A 25,958-nucleotide genomic window follows, 5' to 3' on the forward strand; every position below is an offset into this window, starting at 1 on the left:
GCTAGTTTCACCATTTCAGACTTTTTTACACAAGACACGGGACTGGACCTGCTACTCAACCGTCTCTAGAAGCACAGTTACACGAATCCCATCTGGATCCTGCACATCTAGCCTGAGAATCTGAGGAGCAGCCGTCACATATTTACAATAATATTGCAGATAAGAGATGAATGTGAGTTTTAATCCTTCAGAATGTAGGAAATTAAGTTTTTTAACACACATGTATGTACTGAAGAAGCTGGCAGAAGCCGCTCTGGTCAAACCGAGCAGGACCACTTGTAATACAACTGAATTGAAACCGTGACTTTGTGCTGAAGCAAAATACCCTGAAAACATCTTCGCCACAGGCTGAATCGACTCAGTGGGGGAACGAAGCAGCAGCGCTCAGAAACGGCACGCTAAACGCCCAGATCCCAGCCGTGGAGGTGTCCTGATTCTGGAAAATACCGGCTAACGCTGCAGCCTAATGGGATGCCATCAAACCGCAAACAACTGTTAGGAAAATGCAAAGAAATTAAATAGAGAACACAAAAATGATATTTAAAAAAATATATAAGATAACAGCACTTCTAGAGGTGGATTGGTTTGTTCTTTTGACATCAGAATGTACAAATGAACAGATTCAAACGTCTAGAAACGATCAGCTGGCCCGAAAACAAACAGTCCCAAGTTCCTCTGCCTAAGCTTCACAACCATTTCCTGTCTGGGAATTCCGAACATATTTCTGCTATGGCAAAGAGTCGACACGTTCACTCTGTTGCTTTTGACATTTGCTCTAACGCTTTACATCTCCTGGCCCAAATGCAATGGCCTGGTGATCCACACAGCTGCTCTCTTTCCACCAAGTTGATTATATTTTGTGTTGTTGCAGCGGCAACATGGCTGCGTGGAATAAAGGGAACTAAATTATAGATTTAAAACAGAACATCTCCAGTGTTAAACAGGGATCTGACTCAATTCCTCCGCCCTCCACTTCTTCCAAAGCTACTCCCTGGTCAGTCGGCTAACTTTTGATGACTGAGGTAGGTTCTCTTTGTCCAAAATAAAAATTGAAAGCATCACACACTGACTTCTGCCCTTCCACAAATTAAAAGAATGAATTATTGAGGGTTTGAATTAAATTCGTCTATGGAAAAATTTTACATTTCTATCACACTTGGGATATACCGGTCAGGTCATTCACGTTTCCTGGCGTTTATTTCTCGTAAATCTTCATTCCAAAGCTACCGAGGGGCCTCTTTCCTGTTCGTCACACGTGACAAAAAAATCAGAAGCAAGCATCTCACAGCTAAAAGATCCTGTAATTCCAAGTCTATACAAATAAAGGCAGGACGAGGGAATAGTCTAGGAAGAGAGGAGAAAAGGTGGATGTGGTGGCGGGGTGATCCGACTGACCCGTCTCTTGAAGAGGCAGGACTGCACAGATACTCACAGCAAGGTGACGAATGAAAAAAAAAAAAAGTTGCTTCCAGAGATGTTCGGTACAGAGAAGTTTCGTCCCTCTGGGCTGAAGCTTGTTGGTTTAGTCTGAATTTAATCTAGAGCTGCTAAAAGGCTCTGATTTTGTTTTTTTTGGGTGGGGGTTGTTGCATCTAGTGAATTACTGTGTTCCTGCCTTCAGCTCTCAGCCCCCCGCCTCTCTGTCAGTCTGTGAGGGGACAGAGCTGCAGGGTCAGTACGCAGTGACCAGGTCCTTGTCGTAGTTGTACCGCCCTCTTTTGGGGGTGGGACTGTCGGCGCTGTCCTCAGTGTCCTCGCTCTCTCCTCCAGCCCCTCCCCCCTCCTCCTCCTCAGAGGAGTCGTCTAGAGTCAGATCCACCACTACCCCGCCTCCTGGTGCCGCCGTGGGCGCTGCCGTGACTCCAGTCATCCCCATGGAACCGTTTCCAGGCCTGCCCGTCAGACTGGTGCTGCTGTGGGCTGGAGAATGTCCGTTTGCTTCGGGAATGCCTACAGAAAGGACCTCTGTTTTAATAAAGGACCGTTTTCTGGTCAGCAGCAAAAAGAAAACAAGAGCAACAGGGTTCAAGTGGTGCTCGCTGCAGAACCACAAAGGTGGGGCTGCACCAGAGTCAGCCCCGCCCATTCCATCAGAGTCAGTCCAATTCCTTCCAGTTGTTAGACTTGATAGCATTCTGGAACCAGAGGGTGTTATAGCTAATATCATCTAAAATGCAAGATTGAGGACGGAGTTGAGAAGTTAATTGAACCGTTTTTGTAAAGGTTCCATAAAATAAAAATTCTAACTTTTGGAACTTTTAATCATGCTATATTGTCATTTCCTCATAAGAAATATGCCAAAGCCATTTTTGGCCTCATTCATGCATTTTCCTCCCATCTCAGCTTCAATTTGGTCTCCTCCCCCGAAGCGGGTCTGGTCTTGGTTCTCAAATCTGGATATTCTGTGAATTTTCTGATAAATTATTTAAAGACACACTAGATGGCACAATTACATGTAATGCCACTTGCTTTTTTTTATCAGATGAAGTGGTTCTGGAATCAGATTGACATGCAGTTTTGCGCAGGTTCGCCTCCCAGTAGCGGCAGTTTAAAGGTCGTTTATAACCCTATTTCTTGTTTTCTAGCTACACTTGCCAGTACTATGTTTTTAACCATTTATTGGTATACCATTTAAAATATAATGACTAGTGTGTTTGTTTTTTATTTATTCGTTTATTTAGCCAGTGTGAGTCCATTTGTGAGCAGAGTTTCAACTAAAATGCTGTTTAGGAACGACCAAATTCAAATAACTTTTAGAGAACATAAATATTTTGCAGAAAATAAACATTACAACTAAAATATAACCAAATTAAATGTTTCAGCTGGCTAAATAGATTGCTGCCGACCCCACCGAGAGTCGAACCAACATCAGCTGAGAGGAAAGCAAAACTTAAGTCAGACGATCTTGCCACTAGACTACCAGAACCCACACAATAGCTGTAAACGCTGTTGTAAGCCCCTTTTGTTAGAGCGGCTGTGAGCAGATATTCGCTAAAAGAAACCTTTTTATTTTGGGATATATTCAGGCTTTGTCATGTAACAAGTTATATTTATCTAGCTTAATTGGAGCATAGAACATAGCATTAACATTTGTAAACTAGTAACAGCTGTAATTCATGTGGGTCGGGTTAGTTTGCGATAAAGTAGAAAAACAAAAACAGAAGAAGTCAGTGGGCTAGGCTGAGTTTGCGTGAATGGGCGGGGCTGACTCTGGTGCAGCTCCACCGTTGTAGTTCTGCAGCGAGCACCCTCTCACGGGGTTTGACACCTACATATGTCAACAACAGAGTACTCTGGTGTGCTGCTGCGTTCTCTTTCCCTCTCCTTATCCTTCTCATCCCTGATGGGTTGCCAGGAGCCGTCTGTTAGGTACTCGATCTCCTCGATGTCTTCATTCGTCTCTTTCAGGATCTCTGACAATAACCTGAAACACAGCACTAGTATGAGGAGCCTCGAAAAAAAAAAACCCCAACATGAATACAAACCCCTAATGGGAGTCCAGGTCATCCGCTTTCATTTGTTTATTTGACTAAAGACTGCTTTTCATGTACTAATCACCCATCATGCTGATTATTCACTCATTAATACTGCTTTAGCCTAGCCTAGTGAACTAGACCAAATTCTTGCTGTGCAAAGTTTGGTCTAGGAACGCTCCACTGGAACCTCTGCAGCCCCAACAGCATTCTGGCTGGCCAATCGCAGCTCTCTAGAGGGGTTTCAAACACATAAAGAGCTGTGATTGGTCCATAATGGTGGGCCAATCATAGTGCTCTATCTGCTTAGTGGACAAATCACAGAGCTTTATCCGCTTTCTGGGCCAATCAGGGCACTCTATATGCCTGGTGGGTGGGATGATGCAACAGAGTGAAACAAGAGTATGTCACATTCATTGTCCAGTAGCATGCGGAGATCATTTGAAAGACAACGGTAGAACCCGCCCCACAACCGAGAGCCGTCAATGGAGCGTTGCCAGACTAAATAATACATTTTACTAGCTTTAGCCAGTGTGAAGGGAAAAAGTCTGAATCTGAAGAAATACTGCACACCCACCATCCAGATTGTTGTGGATAGAAGCAAATGTCATCACAGCCCTTTAAAAACCGAATAGAGTTCAGGCTGCTTGCTGTTTTCTTGCTTTCATCAAAAGTGCTACTTTATCAGTGATGCAACACCCAAAAGTTAGTTTAGGGACAGATTAAAACTATCCGGGGGAAGAAATTCTGACTCCCTACTTTTGCAAAAAATCTGGTGGGACTCTGTTTCTGCTCAGCTGTCCTCAGGTCCCATCACAGCACTTTATTTGGACTGAGGTCTGGACTATGAGTGGAGCATAGAAAATGTTTTTTTTTTAACCCTTTAGCATTCCAGCATCCCGCCCATGGGACAAAACTCCATAGCGTTCATTAAACCTGTAAGGGGTTAAAAGTCTTTCTGTTCGTTTTGGATCGCTGCCCTGCTGCATCATCCACATTTTAGCCAAGCTACATTTCTAAAATGTGACTACATATTTTGCTGCATCAGTAACGAGCTGTGACTCAGTCTTGTGGCCAAAGCAAACCCAAATCATGACCCCTCCACAGCTGTGCCTGACACTTGTTTTTAGGTGTTTTTGCTGATTCCGAGTTTCCTCTAGTCTTGTTAGTCCACTGGACTCTGATCCAGAAGCCTTGTATGTCTTTAGAAGCACCTTGAAATTCCTAATTGTGTTGCAACGCCTTTTGTTTAGAAGGAAAACGCTTCATCCCAATGTCGTCTTCAAACAACAAACCACATTTGTTAGGTGATTTTTCTGTTTGGGTTGTGTGGGTTGACATTTAAATGCTGCAGACTGTGAGATGTGGCTCTAGAATAATCTGCAACTTCTCCAAACATTGCACAATCTAAGCCCATAAAGAGTTTAACAGAACATCTATTGCTGGCAAGGTCAGCTGGGCTCAACTATGCTGAATGTTTTGCACTCAGGTGGATGGAGTCAGATGTTATGGTCTTTATATGACAACTACTACTTATACTCAACTCCAGTGAAAACAGTACTGGGCTTTTCCTGCTGTTTTCATTAAATAATCATGGTAAAAACATCTAAAACTGCTCATTTCAAGCCCTTTTATCACATTCATGGTTCAAAAATCATCTTTTGTTTGTGTTAAATACTTAGGATTGAAGGAGTTTTTTTTTCTTTTTACAATGGATGTACTAAGACTCACTTGCAGTGTTGACAAAATTTGGTGATCCTTTGAGAGCCATAATAAGATGGTTTTTACATGGTAAATATGTCATGACATGTACTACACTCATCCAACAAACAGCTATTGTAACACACTGCTGCAGGGGCAGAAACAGCAAAATAGACCAAAAATTTAATGCTTTTAAAACATTTGTCACACAAAAAATAAGCTGATGAGTGATTAAATGTGCATACAAATCCCAAAAGGCACCTCTGCAAGTTTAACAATGAAGATTATTAAATTGCTTATAATATTAAAAAGAAGCAGAAAGTTCTTCGAGAGGCAAAACGAGTCGGAGCACGTCTCCTCTTACCCGTCAATGGTGAGCAGCTCAAACGGAGCAGGCTTGTCACAGACGGGGCACGTCCATGTGGGCTTCTTCTCATTCATCTGCAGGAAGAAGACTGCGTCGAAACACTGGAGATGAGCGCAAGTTAAAACTCGGCATGGTACACCGAGTCGCATCTTCACCAGCTGGGATATCAGAAAGGGGGTGGATGATGCCAGGTTAATAAAACAGCCTTTTTACACATCTGCAGGTCTGACTGAGGATGTACTTACTGGACAGATTAATGAAACTCTGAGGCCTGTGGTTGCAATTTCACTCTCTGGATCAAAACGAAGTTTGTCTTGAACTGGAAGGGTCAATTGCAGGAACATTTTTGACCTTTTTCTTGTAAATAACATGCAATAAACAAAAATAAATACAAAAAAACCGCTGAAGTTTGACTTACTGCGTTCACGACAGCGGTCTGGATTCTCCACCGAGCAGAGCTTCAGCTGGTTGAAAAGGTCAGCGGCTGTGAAGACCCTCACTAAATACACGGCCACAGAGTAACGCTGGAAACAGATGTACATGATGTGAGTTTCTCAGAACTTACCTACAAACATCAGAAACTTTTACATTAAGATTTACTGTCTTCTCGTTATTCAACTTTATTCAAAACAAAGATGGAACAAGATCAATGATTATGAAATTATTTGGTCATCAACACAAGAAGCACATGTGGGAACAAGGAAACATCAAATAATTAACTAAATGTAGTTTTTGTTCTTAAACCATACAAACCACTTGATTTTCTAAACAATTTTCAGTTTTTCCTCCTAAACTAACCCACCCCTCGTTGCTCCCGCTGGTTATCTAGAAGGTCGTTTCTCATGCTAGGAGCTAACAGGAGATCAACATGCATAATGAAGCAGGACCTCTGAAACATTAATAGATCCACATGTCCCTGCATGCCTTGGTGTGCTGTGGAATCTGCCAGCTGAGCTCTAACACACATCCCAGACTAAGTGTCTGAATCTGACCTTGCCAAAGTTCCCCCAGGTGATGGTGACTCTGTTGGTGACGCTGGACAGATGCAACCAAGGAGTGATGTTAATGGGACGACAAGGACGACGGGGTTCAACTCCAGGCTTGTTAGAGGGGTAATATCCCTGTAGAGATGCAACAGAAAATAGAAATCTCAGTTAAAAAATCTGATACTCCAGCGTCTCGCTGGGTTCTTTTAATAAGGATAAAACCAAATATAATGAATATAATATAATGAATATAATATATATATATATATATATATATATATATATATATATATATATATATATATATATATAAATAATAAATTATATATATATAATAAATATAATTTTGGTCCGATACAGATTTCAATAATGCTGTTATGGCCGATAACTAGGACTGGGCAATAAATCGAAAGTTTATCGTTATTGAAATTTCTGATTCTTATCGAGATAATTTTCGCTGCCAGCCGTTTCCTGATCGGTAAAGCCCTTTGCTGCCAGCGACTCTCACCATTTTTACTGTTCATTTAAGAGGCACAGAACATTGTGCGTTAGGATGATGCCGACGCCAAAACAACCAAAACAAAGAGGAGACTCACCTCTTACATCAGGAAGAATCTACGCGTTTCGAGCATTATCCGATCTTTCATAATTCATTGTTGAATTGTGATCGGCAGAAGCTTTTCCGGTTTGCGCCTCACTTTTTTTTACAGCAGTGGCCCAAAACAATCTCCTAACACATGGATTTTCTGCTTCCCGATCATGTGACATGTGCAGATGAAGATCGGCTTTAGAGCTGAGATGTTTGTTCTCACGATGCGGGGGCTCGTTCCGATGCCCTCACAGTAAAAATGACAACTTTAGTCATCATTGGCAGTTAATGAGTTAATAAAAAATGAAGTGTAGGTTGGCAACATTAATGTCCCTTTAAGAAGCTAACCACCTTGAGTCATGTAAATATATGACTCAACGTAATACAAATGACAGACCCATCTAGTCGACAACTTTTGTTTCCGTGCATAACTGCAGTTATCGTTCATTTAATGTTAAGAGGTGAAATCCTCAATACTGTATATCGTGATGTTGATTTTGGGTCATATTGCCCAGCCCCACTGATAACCAATATTTGCCGATACCATTACACACACTCACACACTCACACACACAGATACAGACACATACACGCACGCACACACGCACGCACACAAACACACACACACTCGCAAGCGCGCACGCCATTTATGCTTCTGAAATCAGCATTTTGTATTGTGTGAAAATTGTGCAAGCTGTATTTTTGAATGTCTGGCCATATTTCTATAAATATAACAGTCTAACGTTCACTTGTGATCTCGCCTCTGACACAAAAGTTAATCAGCTGTGGCAACAGCAAGCATGTCCAGCTCTGACGTCAATGGCAAAACTTTCAAAAGTTACTAAATAAATTTATGGTTTCAATTAAAAGAGCAAAGCAAGACTACTATTTATGTAAAGTCACAAAATATCTGAATGACATGAATTTAATCATTTTATGACTTTTTTCTGATGTTAATCCATTTCCGTTTTGAGATCATTATGATTTTATGACTTTGTTTTATTTTGGTTTGATATGTGAAGCACTTTGTGATTCTATGTCTGTGATAAGTGCTATATAAATAAAATGTACTTACTTAAATCTTTATGCTTCTGCTACCATCTGTCTAGATTTCTATGCTATGATTTAGTCAATTCACGCAATAACAAGCAAGGAGAAAGATATCAGCGTGTATCCAAAAGGTCACAGGGTTGTTTTCTGTTATTTTTAACTCAAAAACAGTAAATAGATAAAATATTTCATGCTATTCAAAATAAAGGTCACGGAGGTGTTACAGGAAATTACCTATCTTTTTAAATAGTTAAGGCAGAGGAAATATCCACGTGTCTTACAGCTATTAGCTGTGTCTTGTTCTTTGCAGATGTTACACACCTTTCACACAACAGGTGGAAAGCTGGGGTTACGCCAGCACGACTCAACACAAAATACACTTGAAATAAAGTTTTAAAGGACAGTGGGACCTTTGGATGCTGAGGACTACTGTTTAACACTTTTTTAGATTTGTCGAAAGCATGCAACACTGTGAACCATAACCTTTTATGTCACTGACTTTTTGAAGTTTGTTTTGCAAACCAAGATTTTGCCAGTAAGCAATGTGCTAAACTCCATGTTGTTCTTTGTGTTGTCTTAATGCCACAAATGGTGTGCCTCAGGGCGCTGTATTAGGGCCAACACCTATCATGACTAACGATAACAATTTGGGGCATGGTTTTGAGCCTATAATTTCACCGACCGACAACGTCCTGTTTAATCCGATTTTCATGTTGCTGCAACTTTTCCAACTGTTTTCATGTCTTAAAATAAAATTAACATTACATTAAAATGAAATGTGATTACAGTTTTAAAAGGTACCGAGTTACAAAACACATGCAAGCTGAAGTAAGGACATGTGTGAGACATAAGTGTGATTTTACAGAAGTGCTCAGGGAGACTTATTTTAGGAATGTCTGTTTACACAACATGTAGAAAAGCCTCTGCAATGGAGAGAAACACCACATATAAGGTCATCAGTATGAGAGTAAAAGCAGAATAATTTAGTAATGGGTCTGATGCATGAGGTGTTTAGAATGGAAAAATTCTGACTGTCAAATTTGCAACTCAATGTTAAAAGTCTAAGTTTAAAATTTAAGTTTGTAACAAGGACCGTTTCACTATTACCATGAACCAGATCTCATTCTTAATCCTTTTATTATCGTTTTTATAGAAAAATGGCTTCCGGTCAGCCGATATATCAGGCCGACATATTCAATTATTTCTATATCAGCCAAAATAATATTTAAAAGCCAATAAAAAATAAATAAAAAACTCAAGCACCCGTGTGGCCAACGGCCACCACTACCAGACTGAAGAAAGGACCCGAAGGACCCTAACACACAATTTTTTAAAATGTTTTGAGTTTGTTTTATATTTGAAGTTCAATAAATACCGTATTGACCTGAATATAAGACAAGTTTTTTTTCATTGAAAATAAATTTAAAATGTGGGTTTGTCTTATAATTGGGGACTAACCATTACATGTCCGTAAAAGCAGAGGGCGCCAGGCTGTATGTTCTCAACAGAAGAAAAAAAATTGAGATGAGAGGTCCAGAGCAGAGTGGACCGAAAGTGGGGCATGTTAACTTATTCACTCCCAGCCGTTTCCTGATCAGAAATGCCCTTGCCAGCGTTTTTCAGTGTTTTCACAGTTTTTTTTAAGAGTCACCGAACATTGATCTCTATGATGATGTCAATGCCAAAACTACCAAAACAAAGAGTAGACTCACCTCTTACATCAGGAAGAATCTGCGTGTTTCGAGAGTTACCCGTTCTTTCATGATCCGTTGTCAAATTGTGATTGGCAGAAGCTTTTCCGGTTCGTGCCTCACTTTTTTTTTTACAGCAGCGGCCCAAAACGATCTCCTAACACATGGATTTTCTGCTTCCTGGTCATGTGACATGTGACGTATGCAGATGAAGATCGGCTTTAGAGCTGGGATGTTTGTTCTCACTGTGCGGGGGCTCGTTCTGACGCCCACACAGTAAAAAAAATGCAAATGACTATTTAAGTCGTCAATGACAGTGAACATACTAAGGCAGAGTTATGCGAATTTTAAGATGACGGTGGTCAATTCAGCAGAGGCGTCAAACATTGCATGCATGGATGCCTTGGATGGCAGTGAGGATGCAATTCTGGGAGGAGTCAGCAGGTGTAGCGATCTGATGGTGCACCGGGACCGCAGCAGCATGGGCGAGAATGAGAGTGAGTACGTGCAGTGAGGCAGAGGGCGTCTGAATAAAAGCCTTATTTGACTTTTGATTTCACATGTCAGCAAAGTTCTGATAGTTTGCATTAAAAATATTTTTGCTCAGTATTTGTTCTCAAATTTTCAATAAAAATAGTTTATTTAAAAGGTGATTTTTATTTTGTCCTTTCCTGAAGATTAGTCTTGGAAAGGAGGCCATCTTATAACCATGGTCGTCCTATATTCGAGTTGTAGAAGAAAAACAGGTTGAACAGACACAAAACCATCGGATGATCGAAAGGTGGACGCGTTAGTGGCCTGAGCTCGAGTCACGACACACACGCGGGGTGGGTCTGACCGAGAAGACACATTGTCAGGGAGTCACAAGAGGCTGAAGGACCATGGGGTACCAACAGCTGCACCTTGTTTGGCAAGAGAGTCAGCAAGGTCGTTTAGATCTTTATCAGTTCCGGGTGCATGGGAATGCTCTCTGACTTTACACCAACAGATCTGCATGTCATGTGATGTCGCTAGGGCATCACAAGCCATGAAAAGGTCTTGATGTTTAAAGGGTTTCCAGTTACAGGTTAAGAACCCGTTACTTTTCCAGGAAGGTAGATGACAAGTGAAACTGAGACGCACGTAGTCCGAGTCGGTGCAGATCAACAGCTCGCAGACATCATGGTCAGCAGCAAGTTGTAGCACTATCAAGATCCCAGCCACTTCTGCAAACTGTGAGGTCTGAGGACCCAACTGGTAACACCGAGAGTCTTTCTGGTCGGCGTGCAACCAACCGACACCCACGCCTGAACTAGGGATGCACCGATGGATCGGCATTTGATCGCAATCGGCCGATAGCGCCCCTATCGGTTTTGATCGGAATTTTCAAAATAGATCTAAGCAGACCGATCAGGTGACGTTTACAACAAACCGCCGCCAGGGCAAGCTTTCCCGCTTCTCAGATCCAGGTCTCCTATTGGGGCGTGATCTCTTCAAAGCATCTACATTGACAATGGCGTCACCGGTATGGAAGTTTTACAATGTGTCTGAAAAGGACAACAAATTAGCAGTTTGCAACGTGTGCGCAAAGGAGATACCCAGAGGAGGAATGCTACAAAAGAATTTCAACACAACAAACCTGATAAGACATCTGAAAGTTTCTCACACCAAGGAGTTCACCGAGTTTACAACTTTGGCTGCTGCTAAGTCGGAGAGAGAAAAGCAACGCGCCGTAGCGACACCGCTAACTCAGCTGAGTGTAACTGAGACATATAAACGACAGCAACCTTACAGCAGCGACAGCAACAAAAAGAAAGAACTAAATCATAAGGTAATGGAATTCATATGCCTTGACCATCAGCCGCTTTCTGTTGTCGAAGACATCGGATTTAAACGCCTCATTAACTGCTTGGATCCACGCTACACGCTGCCTAGTCGTAAATATTTCACCGATGAATGCCTGCCGGAGCTATATAATAGTATCTACAGTCAAATCCAAAGCCTTATCCAGAATGACAATATTGTGTCAGTCGGCTTTACGAGTGACATTTGGAGTTCTAGTGTGAGTACCATGTCGATGCTGAGTCTAACTGCACAGTTTATTGATGAAAAGTTCGAGCTGAGGAGAGTTGTGCTTCACTCACAAGAGTTTCCTGGATCACACACGGCGGCTGCCATCGCTAAAGCGTTCACAGACATGTTCCAAACATGGGGGATCCCAAAGGAAAAAGTACACGTTATCCTACGGGATAATGCGAGTAACATGGCGAAGGCTATGAAGGATGCTGGTTTACCAAGCCTGCCGTGTATGGCACACACACTCCAGCTTGTTGTGAATGAGGGTGTTTTGGCACAGCGTGGAGTAATTGACCTCATCGCAACTGGGCGACGCATAGTTGGTCATTTTAAGCATTCTCCGCTTGCTTACTCCAGGCTATACGACATTCAGAAAGAAAGCCAACCCCAGCAGCTCAAACGGCTACAACAGGATGTCCCCACCCGGTGGAACAGTACTGTTGCTATGCTAAAAAGTTTAGTGGAACAGAAACGTGCCCTTTGCAGTTATGCAGCCGACTATGACCTGCCTTGCATGTTCATCCCTAGCCAGTGGAAATTGACTGAAAATCTGATTTCACTGCTTGAACCCTTTGACGAGCTCACACGCAAGATAAGTGAATCAACTGCATCGGCTGCAGATGTAATTCCATCCATCAAAGCCTTAACTCGTCTTCTTGAGAAAACACAGGAGACTGACCATGGTGTAAAAACGGTCAAAGCCACGCTGTTGGAATCTGTCAAGAAGAGATTCAAGGACATGGAATCTGAGCCTCTGTACACGATTGCAACCCTCCTCGATCCAAGGTGAGAAAAAATACTTTATATTTGTGTGTGTGTGTGTAAGATTATGCTCTGTCCCTCAGTCTAGCTTTGCTAAAAGTAAAATTTAACAATAACTTTTTGTTTTTTCTTTTCTGTTGGCATTTCTTTTCAAATTCGATTTACAAATTGGCAGTTATGTGGACAAATATAGAATAGAATAAACATGCTAGGACTGTGCTATGAGGCCAGCTAAGCCCATGACTAATAAAAACACAAGCTAAGCAAGATCTATGACATCCATCATGACAGATTAATGATTAGTTTTCCTTTTTTCTGTTTTTCTTCTAATGAAAAAGGTATAAAGACAGGTTTTTCCACTCCGCACTCAAGCCACAGAAACCCAGGCTGCTCTCTGACGTCCTGAGCCGGGCCACTGCAGTGGAGCAACTGATTGGTGAGGAGAGTTCTGCAGCGAGCAACTCCGAGCCCCCACAGAAAGTACCACGGACTGGCTTGCATGCAATGTATGCTGAACTGTTGGCTGAAGATGGCCAACATGAAGCTGCTGCTGACATCAACACCACATCAGCAGAGATTGCTCTTTACCTATCAGAGCCAGTTATTCCAGATCACAAACAGCCCCTTGATTTCTGGAAAGCCAATGAGCACCGATTTCCTGCTCTTGCACAAGCAGCACGTTCCTATCTACAGGTGCTGGCCAGTAAATTAGAATATCATCAAAAGGTTGAAAATATTTCAGTAATTCCATTCAAAACGTGAAACTTGTACATTATATTCATGCAATGCACACAGACCAATGTATTTCCGATGTTTATTACGTTTAATTTTGATATTTATAGGTGACAACCAATGAAAACATCAAATCTGGTATCTCAGAAAATTAGAATATTCTAAAGGCCAATGAAAAAATGTTTGTTTCTCTAATGTTGGCCAACTGAAAAGAATGAACATGAAAAGAATGTGCATGTATAGCACTCAATACTTAGTCGGGGCTCCTTTTGCCTCAATAACTGCAGTAATGCGGCGTGGCATGGACTCGATCAGTCTGTGGCACTGCTCAGGTGTTATGAGAGCCCAGGTTGCTCTGATAGTCGTCTTCAGCTCCTCTGCATTGTTGGGTCTAGCGTATTGCATCCTCCGCTTCACAATACCCCATAGATTTTCTATGGGGTTAAGGTCAGGCGAGTTTGCTGGCCAATCAAGGACAGGGATACCATGGTCCTTGAACCAGGTGCTGGTGGTTTTGGCACTGTGTGCAGGTGCCAAGTCCTGTTGAAAGGTGAAGTCTGCATCCCCATAAAGTTGGTCAGCAGCAGGAAGCATGAAGTGCTCTAAAACTTCCTGGTAGACGGCTGCATTGACCCTGGACCTCAGGAAACAGAGTGGGCCAACACCGGCAGATGACATGGCACCCCACACCATCACTGACGGTGGAAACTTTACACTGGACCTCATGCAACGTGGATTCTGTGCTTCTCCGCTCTTCCTCCAGACTCTGGGTCCTTGATTTCCAAAGGAAATGCAGAACTTGCTTTCATCAGAAAACATAACTTTGGACCACTCAGCATCAGTCCAGTCCTTTTTGTCCTTGGCCCAGGCGAGACGCTTCTTGCGCTGTTTCTTGTTCAAGAGTGGCTTGACACACGGAATGCGACACCTGAATCCCATGTCTTTCATGAGTCTCCTCGTGGTGGTTCTTGAAGCGCTGACTCCAGCTGCAGTCCACTCTTTGTGGATCTCCCCCACATTTTTGAATGGGTTTGTCGTCACAATTCTCTGCAGGGTGCGGTTATCCCTAGAGCTTGTACACTTTTTTCTACCACATTTTTTCCGTCCCTTCGCCTGTCTGTTAATGTGCTTGGACACAGAGCTCTGCGAACAGCCAGCTTCTTTAGCAATCACCTTTTGTGTCTTGCCCTCCTTGTGCAAGGTGTCAATGATTGTCTTTTGGACAGCTGTTAAGTCAGAAGTCTTCCCCATGATTGTGGTGCCTTCAAAACAAGACTGAGGGACCTTTTAAAGGCCTTTGCAGGTGTTTTGAGTAAATCAGCTGATTAGAGTGGCAGCAGGTGTCTTCTATATTCAGCCTTTTCAGAATATTCTAATTTTTTGAGATACCAAATTTGGAGTTTTCATTAGTTGTCACTTATGAATATCAAATTTAAATGTAATGAACATTGGAAATACATTGGTCTGTGTGCATTGCATGAATATAATGTACAAGTTTCACATTTTGAATGGAATTACTGAAATATTTTCAACCTTTTGATGATATTCTAATTTACTGGCCAGCACCTGTATGTTCACCTTGCACAAGCGTAGATAGCGAGCGTCTTTTCAGTACAGCAGGACTTATTATGGATGAGAAGAGGAGCAGGTTAAGTGCAAAACATGCTGAGATGCTTATATTTTGCAAGGCAAATCTGCCATTCATTCTGCTTGATCAGAAGTAAGCTGTGGGTGTGTCCCTAACCTCCATCCCATATTTCTGTTACCAGAAATGCCTCAGCTAAAACGAGGATAGAGCCAGGCCTACAGATTGAGCTACAATGTTTATTTAGTTTTATTTGAGTTTTTTACTGTGCACTTAATTGCCCATGGCAATCTCCTTACTCCTCTCTACCTCACCTGAAATAGGTATGTTTACAGATATAGCTCAATAGTTTTTAGTTTAATTTTGTTTATTTTTTTGCTAATGCTGTGAAATTATTTGCACACTACTGTCTGTTATCTCCCACATGCAGACAAGTTGTCTCGAAATGATATCATTTTATGGGCTACGGCTATCTTGCACTTTGAGTTTATTTTTTGACAGGGAAAGCTACATTTGGATGTTGCAGTTGCACATATGTCAGTGTTCTTGTTCTCATTTATGACATTTATTTTTTCACAAAAAAGCTTGTAGCTAAACTCCAGATTATGTCTCTAAGAAAGAGCCTCTGGAGAGTTAATTGTTTATTATGGTGCACATGATGTGTGTTGTGCACCTAAATAATTTCTCATTTCATGATTTTATTCCTTTTTCCACAGGAAAACTAAGGTTTATAGTTTACTAATTGTATCAACTCTAAGAGAGTGAGCTGTTTGTGTTGTTGCACTGCAAATGTGTTGTACACATAGTTATTGCTACAAGAAAATGTAAGCTAGTAAGCTACACTTACCCTATGTAAGCTGAGTCTAAGTTGTCTCTTAAGAGAGTCTGTAGACTAATATTGCACATTGCTCAGCTTGCAATAAAGCAGTGCTAAGTTCACAATACTTTGTTATCTCCTACTTTTCATTCTAAAAATACAATGTCAATGTTGTGTACATGAGAAAACAATATTGGAGAATCTGGATTTCGGGTTACTCGTTTAGGTGACTTTTTATTCAGACGACTATCAACTAACCCGCAGCTTACAACTTCTCCATTTACTTACAAAAAAGTTCAGACCAGAGCGGCTTTCCTTAGCATAACAGCTGATTCATGGAACCGGAAATAATCCTCTCCACCCGCTGAACTGCCCTTTAAAATAAAACTAACACATAACATTACTCTCATATCATCATTAACTCTCTGTTACAATAAAAATAACATTAATGACAATGTTAAACCTCAACACACAGTGTTGACTTTTTATTTATTTGCGTTTCTGCACTATTAAGTGTTTAGAACCTTTAAATGATAAATGACCCGCACTTGTATAGCACCTTACAGAGTAAGGAGGACTCCAAAGCGCTTTACACTACAGTGAATCATTCATCCATTCACATACTGATGGTGATGAGCTATGATGTAGCCACAGCTGCCCTGGGGCGCACTGACAGAGGCGTTAATGTTTGAATCAGTTAAGATTGTTACTGATAGGAGCTACATTTAAGTGCTTCAGTTTTCCTGGTCATGATCATCTTAAAGAGATTTTATTAAAACAGCTAGAGTTTTCTGGTTATCTTGAAAATGTTTTACCTCTCATCCAAGAGACATCTTCATGTCTAAACCTTGGGTTCTGAGCAGGAAGCTTACACGTAGTGGTCAGAAATAAAAACAGTAGCTGCGTTTTCATGTGCCTAATTTCCTCAATCCGATTGAAATCTTGGTTGATCGGAATTTCCGAATCTCTGTTCACATGGACACGAACTGAAATGATCCGATCATGCCGTGCGTACATACGCACCAAGCATTTAATCCGATTAAATAGGTTGAGCATGCGCAGAGTTGCCTTTCACGAAAGAAAAATTGTAAACAAACGCCATGAAACGAAAAGAAAAATGTAAAAACAGAAATAACTATTCTTCCTGCTTTCCTGATCCATTTATTTAATTTAATATTTTTATTTAGCTCATAGAAGTTACGTTTTCTTCAGTGAATAACTGCAGATATATGCTTTGCTGCATTTTATTGTTGATTAAAATAAGGGAGGGTTATGTCTGCCTCTTGATCAGCTGGTCCGCAGGTCTGAATTGACAGCTGTTGCGCTGCGCTGCGGCACAGAGCGGGGGTGGGGGGGGGGGGGTTAGCCTCATGTTTTATTACTGAGCTCTGTTGTGGCTTATTATTAATAACATGTGACGATCAGCTGAAACTGTTGAGAAAAATCTGTTCAAACAAAATAACAGAAGATGTTCAGAAAGTTTAGAAGCCTGTGTTCATCATTAACGAACCGCATCTCAGGTCATCTGCGTTTACGTGCTTTTAACATGGACTTTACTGTCGTCCAGAGTATTTAACCGAGGACGTTTTCCTACCCAACATCAGCCTCCAATCAGGTCTGTAAAACCCAGATTATCCTGTGTTCTTTACAAGCGTGTCTCCATCACCTGCTGCAGAAGCTACTGTGTTCAAAGCTGACAGAAACGGGGATCCGTGCGCTGCAACCCCCACGATAAACCTGCGTATTTCCAGTAAAGATTTGAACATCTTTGTCGAATGATTTGTGCAATAATCAGATTTTTATTTTACTTCCACAAAATGCAAGTTCTGAATTAAATATTACTGAAACGGGACGTCTTGTTGTCGGATTTAAAAGCCGCCGCTTGTTAATTACACCGTCATTTTTGAAGTCAGGCAGTCCAAATGACAGCGGAGAGGCCCGCTGGCTGTTGCACACATGCGCAGTGGGCATTGTTTTACCCCAACAATCCGAATGGCTGTGCACATGCACGTCAATCGGAATGAAGAACGGAATAAACCACCTCTCTCAATCGGATTGAAATTTCAATCCGATCGGGCCGAATCGGATCAGAATATTCTGATTGACATGTTTACATGCAGAATTTTCAATCTGAATGGGCATTCAATCCGATTAAATATGCGCATGTAAACGTGGCTACTGACTGTGCTGCAAGACTTTTTTTCTCTTAAAAGATAAAAACAAGTTTTTGTCAAAATTAATACAGACCATTTTAGATTAGGTTACATTTCCTTTATTCCCAGATTATGTAGTTTGTAGCACTCATTATAATGTTGTAGAAAATTTCTGGCCAATCCACGTGATCGGTATCGGTGATCAGCATTCTTTGATATCGGTATCGGTGATCGGCAGCAAAAAACCTGATCGGTGCATCCCTAGCCTGAACTAGGTTCAGCACCGTGCCGAAAGGAACTGCCATCAACGTACACAGTTGGCAAATCCACACAGAGAGCTTGGTGAAAGTAGTGGTGGTTGGGGTTCACCAGGGTCTGGGGAGGGATAGCTGGTAGGACTGACGCGACAGCGTCGTCCGAGCAATGTTGGCACGCCCGTGCCAAGAGGACTACGGCAGTTTTGCACGTAGCGTACTTCAATGTCGTAGCTCTGAAGAGCAAGCAGCCATGAAGCAATGCGTGCGTTGGTCACCGCACCATCTCTGATGTGTTGGCTGTTAAGGAAGGTCACTAGCTGAAGTTGAGTTTCAACGATGATTTTCTGTCCACCGATGTAGCTGGAAAAGTGTTTAACCACCCACATGGTGGAAAGCAAAGCTTTTTCACAGTCAAGAGTATTTTAACTCAGGACCGGACAAGAGCTTACTAGCTTAGGCTACGACACGCATGTCGCAGTCATATTCCTGATAGAGACCGTCACTCAAGCAGTTAGATGAGGACCCGACCTCAAGGTGGAACTTTTTGTCACAATCAGGAAGTGCCAGGCACGGAGCTGAGCATAACGCGGTTTTCAGGTCATCCATGGCCTGTTGCTTTTGCTCAGTCCACTCGAAAGGCACATCCTTTTTCAGCAGGGCAGTCAGAGGTCTCGCCGTCTCAGTGTTATGGACAGAGATCCGACCTCCAGAATAAAGTCGTCATTTGCATTTCTTTTACTGTGTGGACATCGGAACGAGCCCTCGCACCGAGAGAACAAACATCTCAGCTCTGAAGCCTTTCTTCATCCACATGCGTCACACGTCACATGATCAGAAAGCAGAAAATCCATGTGTTAGGAGATCGTTTTGGGACATTCCTGTAAAAAAAAAAGTGAGGTGCGAACCGGAAAGGCGTCTGCCGATCACAATTCGACAACGGATTATGAAAGAATGGATAACGCTTGAAACACGCAGATTCTTCCTGATGTAAGAGGTGAGTCTCTGCTTTGTTTTGGTTGTTTTGGCGTCAACATCATCATAGCGTGCAACATTCTGTGACTCTTAAAAAAAACAATAAACATGGCAAGAAACGCTGGCAGCGAAGGCCTTTAGCCATCAGGTAACGGCTGGCAGTGAATGAGTTAAAAATCTGTATTGGCCTTAAAAAAAAACATCGATCTGCCTCTAATAGCAATCCCCCTCTAAAATTTTATTTAACTAATTTTATTGAATTATTTTAAGTCAAACATAAAATTCTAAAGAGATGTGCAGCTACAGGCACAAGATAAAGTCTAACAAACATCCTCTAGCTTATAACACAGAGCATGCACCAATTAAACAGCCAGTGTTTGACAATCTAAACAAAACGGTTATAACTTTTTAATCTGAAACTGTGTGATATCAGAATAAATCTGTGGAAACCAACCTACCGGTACATGACAGTAGGACTGGTTGACTTTGACAGCAATGTTGGGAGGATACTGGTCTTCCTGAACACCAATAGAGTCTGAGTAACAGATTCTGTAAAGAGAAAAGATAAAGTGAATGGTGGACTGGACAAGGGAAGTAAAATAATACCTGTCAAGCTTTTTACATTTATGGTAAAGTTCTTGTTTTTTCTACAATGTTTGAGGAAAATTCTATTTTAAAGTCAATTACAGAACAACACATTTGTGAAAAAAAGAAACTGTTCGCCTGCCTCTAGCACGAAAAGACGAACTAAACTGGTGCAGGTCTGCAGAAACAGTCCTCAAGGCTTATGTGGACCAACTATGTGTGAATCTGCAGCACCGCTTCAGCCACAACCTGACCCAGGAGAAGTCACATGGAAAACATCTCGTCTTGTAAAAAAGCTTATGTTCATGTCATCTAGAAGTCACAGGTGGACACCTCCATAGTCCCCTGGATTAACGACTACCCGACAAAAATGCCTCATTTTATGTGTCTGAGCAGGTTGTCAGCAGCACAGGAACACCAGAGGGGACTGTACTCTCACCCTTCCTTTAAACTCTGTACACCTCAGACATGTCAGTGTCCTCTCATCTGCAGAAGTATTCAGATAAATGCAGTTGTCCAGTGTATCAGAGATGGACAAGAGACCAAGGAGACACAACTGGTGGACAACTTTGTAGAATGGTGTGGCAATCATCTTAAAATCTGAACAATGAAAATGATTATTGTGGATTTTATAAGATGGATTATACCAAATAATTTTTCCATCATGGGAGAAGTGGAGATGGTGACGCAACACCCCAGGGTACAAAAAGAGACAGATCAGACTAGACTTCTCGGGGAAGCCAAGACCCTTCAGTGTTTGCAGCAAGATGTTAAATGTCTTCTGTACGTCTGTTGTGGAGAATGAAATCTGATCTGAGGCCATATGCTGGGGTAGCAGCATCAGCACCAGTAGAAAAAATACTGACTCTGTTCTCGGGGTTAGACAAAAGAGGGTGCTTCGTAACATGAAGAAGAACCATGAACATCCTCCTCACAAGACAGTAAGACAACAACAGTGTCTTCAGTCAGAAGTTTCTCCAGATCTGCTGCAACACAGGCTGTTACAGAAGATCCTTCCTGTCCACAGCTGGGGCCAACTACGATAACTATGAAGAAAGAGTTAATGAAACATCTAAATTCCCTCTGTAATTATTATTATTTTTTTAATTTATTTTAAAACCAGATTACGGAACTTACCTGAGAACCACTTGGATGGATCGGCTTCCTGGACGAATCTCACTAAGTAGACAGTGAAAAGGTAGAATTAAAATCAATGTTATAATTTTCAAACCAAATTAGCTGTGCAGAAAAATGACTCCCGATCAAATACCTTGCATTTCTGATCTGGTCTGCTTGATTTGGTGTTAATTCAAAGATACACTGACTGTCCTGTAGTTTCTCGTTGTTATGGGCAACTGTAAAAAAAAAAAAAAAAAGGAAAAAGACAAATGTTTTTGAAATTGAAAACAGTGTGGCTTTTTAATAATAATCATAATAAATTATGAATAATAATAAAAATAATAGTGATGAACAATTACATATAAAAGACAAGGAAGCAACAAATGATGTGCACTCACTTAGCTCTGTTGGAGGCAGTAGGGTCTCTAAGGTTTGGTAGAAAGGCAGAGGCACCAACTTCACCTCAGCTCCAGGTGTGAGGAGCGGTTTGGAGATCCCGTTGAGGTAGTCTGCGCTCTGCGAGGTGGTGGTGGGGGAGGAGCTGAGGGACGAGTATGCAACCGGGATCCCATCTGGACGCCGCGCCGCCAGCCAACCAGTTGCCTTGGGGAAGCGTGACTCGTATAGCTGTCTGACATTCTTCAGCAGTTCTGGGCTGTATTCGGTCTGCACTAGCCTCAAAGCACGCCCCACCAGGTCCTGCTTCAGCCCACTTTTGCTGCGGCCCATTGAGGCCAGCAGCGTCTGTAGGTCTGAGACCCGGAAACTTTTGACCATGTTCTGAAGAAAAGAAGAAGAAAAAAAAACATTACAAAGGAAAATTGTAAACAATTATTTTCTGAGTTGACATGATCAGACATGACCCATGCTGGTGAACACTAAACCTTTGAGAAACGCTCAGTTTATTCTCGTTTTTGACATCCCACTCGTCGCAGCAATTAATATGCAATTTTCCAGAATGATGAGTGTTCCATGAACACGTGTACTTATCTGCTTCAATCCCAGTGTTGCCATCACTATTACACTTATAAAAACAAAACCTTGACACTAAAACTTTCATACTAAATACTTTTGTGTTTTTAAAATTAACATTCAAACAAATAACAGATTTCAATGGTAAAAACACACAGACACACACAAGTAGTGATAAGCTCATCTGTAGCCACAGCTGCCCTGGGGCACACTGACAGAAGTGAGGCTGCCACACAGTCAGCGCCACCGGTCCCTCTGAACACCACCAACAGCATGGCGTTTGAAGTGTCTTGCCCAAAGACAAAAAGGTTGAGATGAACAGAGCTGGGTTTCAAATCTGCAACCCAACTCCTGAGCCATCATCACCCCAAAAGACTTACACTTAGGACTTGAATTCTAGAAAACCGGCTTTTACTTTGACGCCAATTCATGCCTGCATGTGACATTTGTCTGTTAAAAACAATATTTTGAATGTTGACATGGCAAAAGCACCAAATAGGGAAAATGTGCTAAATTTAGTATGCAGTTTACCTCTACAAGAATTGAAAGGACCTTGTAATTATCGAGTTATAAAATTTTACAAATCTGCAATTTTGCCACTTATTTTATGAAGAAGAGATTGCTTTTAAAAAATGATATCCTTCAGCGAAACTTTAGAATGTTTAAATACAACTTGGCAAGCTACATTATCACGGCAGGCACAGAACGTAATCTACACATGAGAAACACATTTATACTAAAGATAATAAAGTGTAAACAAGAAAAAAAATTATTATAGAAGCCAATTGTTTATATCCTTTTGGAAAAGATATTATATTGCATTATACCTGACAACAATAATTTGTTAGAATAATGTAATCTACAAAAAGGATTTCTGTGATTAACTCATTTGTAAATGTAGACACAAGAACCCCGCCCCCCGGGCATGTTGGTTGAAAATACATGAGAAACATCTTTACTAATTTAAATGAAGATATTTATTTAAATTTAAAGGTGTGGAACACTGAATAAAAAAAAATCTCATTTTTGAAATAATCGGTCACTAAGTTTTTCATGCAGGCTGAACATGAAAATAGTCTCCTACACCTACCTCCTGCATTGGCTTCAGATATAAAATAGGTGGTGAAACTCTAGGATCAGAAAAGCGTGACAGATCTAAGTCACACTGTCACTTAACGTTGATACTCACCCATCTTGACTGGTGACAAGGAAGGCTGTTTGTTTAGCGTCCAGAAATAAGCAGAGAACGCCTCGGCTAGTAGAAGCTAAATGTTAGCATTAGCAACTCAACAACACAGCAAAGTCCTCCAGGCTTGTGTTATTTGTGGAGATTAAACATCAATGCTGGAGTCGGTGGTAGAGTCGCATTGCTGTCATTCAATCTGAGGTGAGGTCCAAATATCAGGAAACAAGACAACAAATCCTGTCATGTTCAGGTCAACTCTGAAGTGGCTCACTTGTAGTTTCTGAAAATGGTGCACCGGTGCTTCCCCCCCCAGAGTGCCACTTAGGCATCATTTCCTACTAGAGACCACTGCACTGTATTGATTAAACAAGTGCACCACACCTTTGATAAAAAGAGGTAATAATATTGTCTCATACTGCTCATATAAAAACTACAAAAATTATGAATTATAATTACAATTTTTTAACAACGTAGTACTTTTCTTTTAGTATTTATAGTACGGATAGCCCATCAGGACTTTTTGTCCAGTTTTTGGAGCAGTTCCTCAAATAATGTGAGGTCAAACCTAAACAATAAAGGTCGAATGCATTGGATTATTTATTGTAATAAATAAATATTGTAATAAAATCAGAAATGATAAATGGACTGCCTCCCTTTTGTTTGTTTTGAATTTTGCTCAGTATGAGGAACACTTCTGCTAAGTTCGGCCTCAGTGGGACGAGAACAAAACGCAAATCCAGTCTATTTAAAGTAACATGAACTGATGTTATTACTGGAAAACACGACGGAGCCGCTTCGGACGCAAACTTCAGATGTGCCTGCTGGTGTTGGACACCAGAGAAACACTGTTATGCTTCTACTATATTATTTACCACAGAGTTGGAACGACGGTAATAAAGTCTAAGCTGAAACTGGAAAAGTTGGTAAAGCTATGACAGAAAAGGATACCGGTACTCAATCATTGCTACCAACGTTTTGACAGGTGCACAGCTTTATAAAGCCAGCAGCTAACCACACACATATTAAATAATAAAATATAGCGTCAAATAATGAAACCACAAGAAAACAGGATAATAGAAAACCCCACATGTCTGTATGGTGGCATCATTCATTTTCGTTGTCTTCCTTCAAAGCCACTGTAGCTGTTAGCTCCTGAGGCTAGTTCTTTTCGTGGTGATTACCATACGTCTCATTTGTTCATGAATAATCTTCTAAAAGTAGCCATACACAACCCCCCGTGTGCCCAGCACCGGGGCGACTTTCGGGGATCACTCCGGCGCCCAGCTCCCATCAAACGACAGCCCACAAGCTTCACCTACCATCGCCTCCACCAGCTCGGCCGCCATCTTCGTTCAGCAGTACCGCGAGAGTCAGAAATGACGACTAGTCTTTCACCAATGAACCGCTGAAACTTTTTAATTGACGGATCTTCTCAGCCAATGAACGTGTAAGTTTTCACAGCATCCGAAACACCACGTTAGAAAATGGGTGGGGCTTTTCTTATTTAAAGATACAGTGCGCCTTTTAAAAACTACTCAAAGGCAGGTCTCTTTTCTAAAATAGGCCTCAGTGTTTATTAATTTGACATCGTGTGAATGTTCAGATAAATTTACTATGTTCCGGCTTTATAATGTTGAGTTTATTTGAACCCCAGTTTTAAGGACAGTTACAATTCTACAATGATGTAAAACAAGGGGTGGCAAGTGGCTGGGGTAGCATGGTCCATTCAAATCCTGTCCGAGCACAAAACTCCACTTCACGTTTTGTGACTATCCGTGAGATGTGGCGATAATGCTTTGTTCGAGGGATGTCCGTAATTAAGACAAAGTAACAAATTAAATAAATCACACACTTAAGGGACGTACGAGCCAATTTCAATCTAAAATACAAGTGTAATTTTGAGTTAAAATAGGAATTTTTCAGTCAGTAGTAAAGAAGATGCAAACTCCTTTTCATGATCCAGTCCTGCTTTTCATATGTGTGCAAAGAAAAGCCTCATGGAAACAGAAAAATCAATGGGGAAATTGCAGTATCATGTAAATAGTGTGGTGCATTCTGTTCCTGCTTTGGATTGAACTGTAAAAAATAAATAAAATAAAAGTACAAAAGTACCAAAGGTCTACCGGGGGGATATTTATCAGAACATATAGTATTTGTTTAACTACAGCCATAAAAAATTATAACAAACATGAAATTATCTACTTTTTGTGCTAATTTTTTAAAAATAAAATTTCCAAACCTTTTATTAAAATGTCAGCTTCTGTCAAAATTATTATAATTTAGTTTACAACATTTAGCCTACATTCTAATGATTAAAATTACTAACCATGCAAAAATGAAAACGGCAAAGGCAGTGGTCCACGTTGTGCGTATATTAAATTTCTTGTTCCATCCTTCAAACAGAAGAGGGCAATGTGGTTCATGATATGAAGAGAGGCTGATTTTATTCATTCTCTTACAGACAGAACAAATAATTTCTGTCTACCTTCTGCATCATTGCATACTGCAAGCGATAGTCTATGTGCAATAGTGTGAGTCAATTATATTCCATTGTGAGCCCATTTACGTCACTGCATCTATGGTTGATCAATACTGGCTGCTCGTGCTGTTCAAATTAGACTTTAATCTGTTTTCAGGCCACAAGAGTTGAGTACATCAAAGACCAAAGTAATAATGAAAATACATAATTTTCTATTTCTGAGCTACAACTTGAAAGTGTGATGTTTGAGGTTTTGAAAGTTTGTTGAGCTTGTACTTGTGTGTGTCTGTGTGTGTTTTTACCATTGAAATCTGGTATTTGTTTGAATGTTAATTTTAAAAACACAAAAGTATTTAGTATGAATATCAGCAACAACAAAAACATTGTGACTTCATTTATCAATTTTAATGAATACGATGCTTTAAAC

General features: G+C 41.0%; 1 protein-coding gene across 1 annotated transcript; it reads right to left on the reverse strand.

Annotated features, from left to right (window-relative positions):
* Positions 1 to 1,561: 1,561 nt before the first annotated feature.
* On the reverse strand, positions 1,562 to 24,451 carry pias4a (protein inhibitor of activated STAT, 4a). The gene is made up of 11 exons (XM_015971538.3): positions 24,372 to 24,451; positions 21,293 to 21,674; positions 21,046 to 21,130; positions 20,913 to 20,954; positions 19,649 to 19,739; positions 6,534 to 6,662; positions 5,960 to 6,065; positions 5,787 to 5,860; positions 5,539 to 5,699; positions 3,273 to 3,424; positions 1,562 to 1,950 (listed from the first exon to the last, which is right to left on the reverse strand). The coding sequence occupies exons 1-11, from the start codon at positions 24,396 to 24,398 to the stop codon at positions 1,673 to 1,675; spliced, it is 1,527 nt and encodes a 508-aa protein (XP_015827024.3). The 5' UTR covers positions 24,399 to 24,451; the 3' UTR covers positions 1,562 to 1,672.
* Positions 24,452 to 25,958: the final 1,507 nt, after the last annotated feature.

The sequence above is a fragment of the Nothobranchius furzeri genome, chromosome 8, assembly GCF_043380555.1.
Source record: "Nothobranchius furzeri strain GRZ-AD chromosome 8, NfurGRZ-RIMD1, whole genome shotgun sequence".
NCBI classification, from domain to species: domain Eukaryota; kingdom Metazoa; phylum Chordata; class Actinopteri; order Cyprinodontiformes; family Nothobranchiidae; genus Nothobranchius; species Nothobranchius furzeri.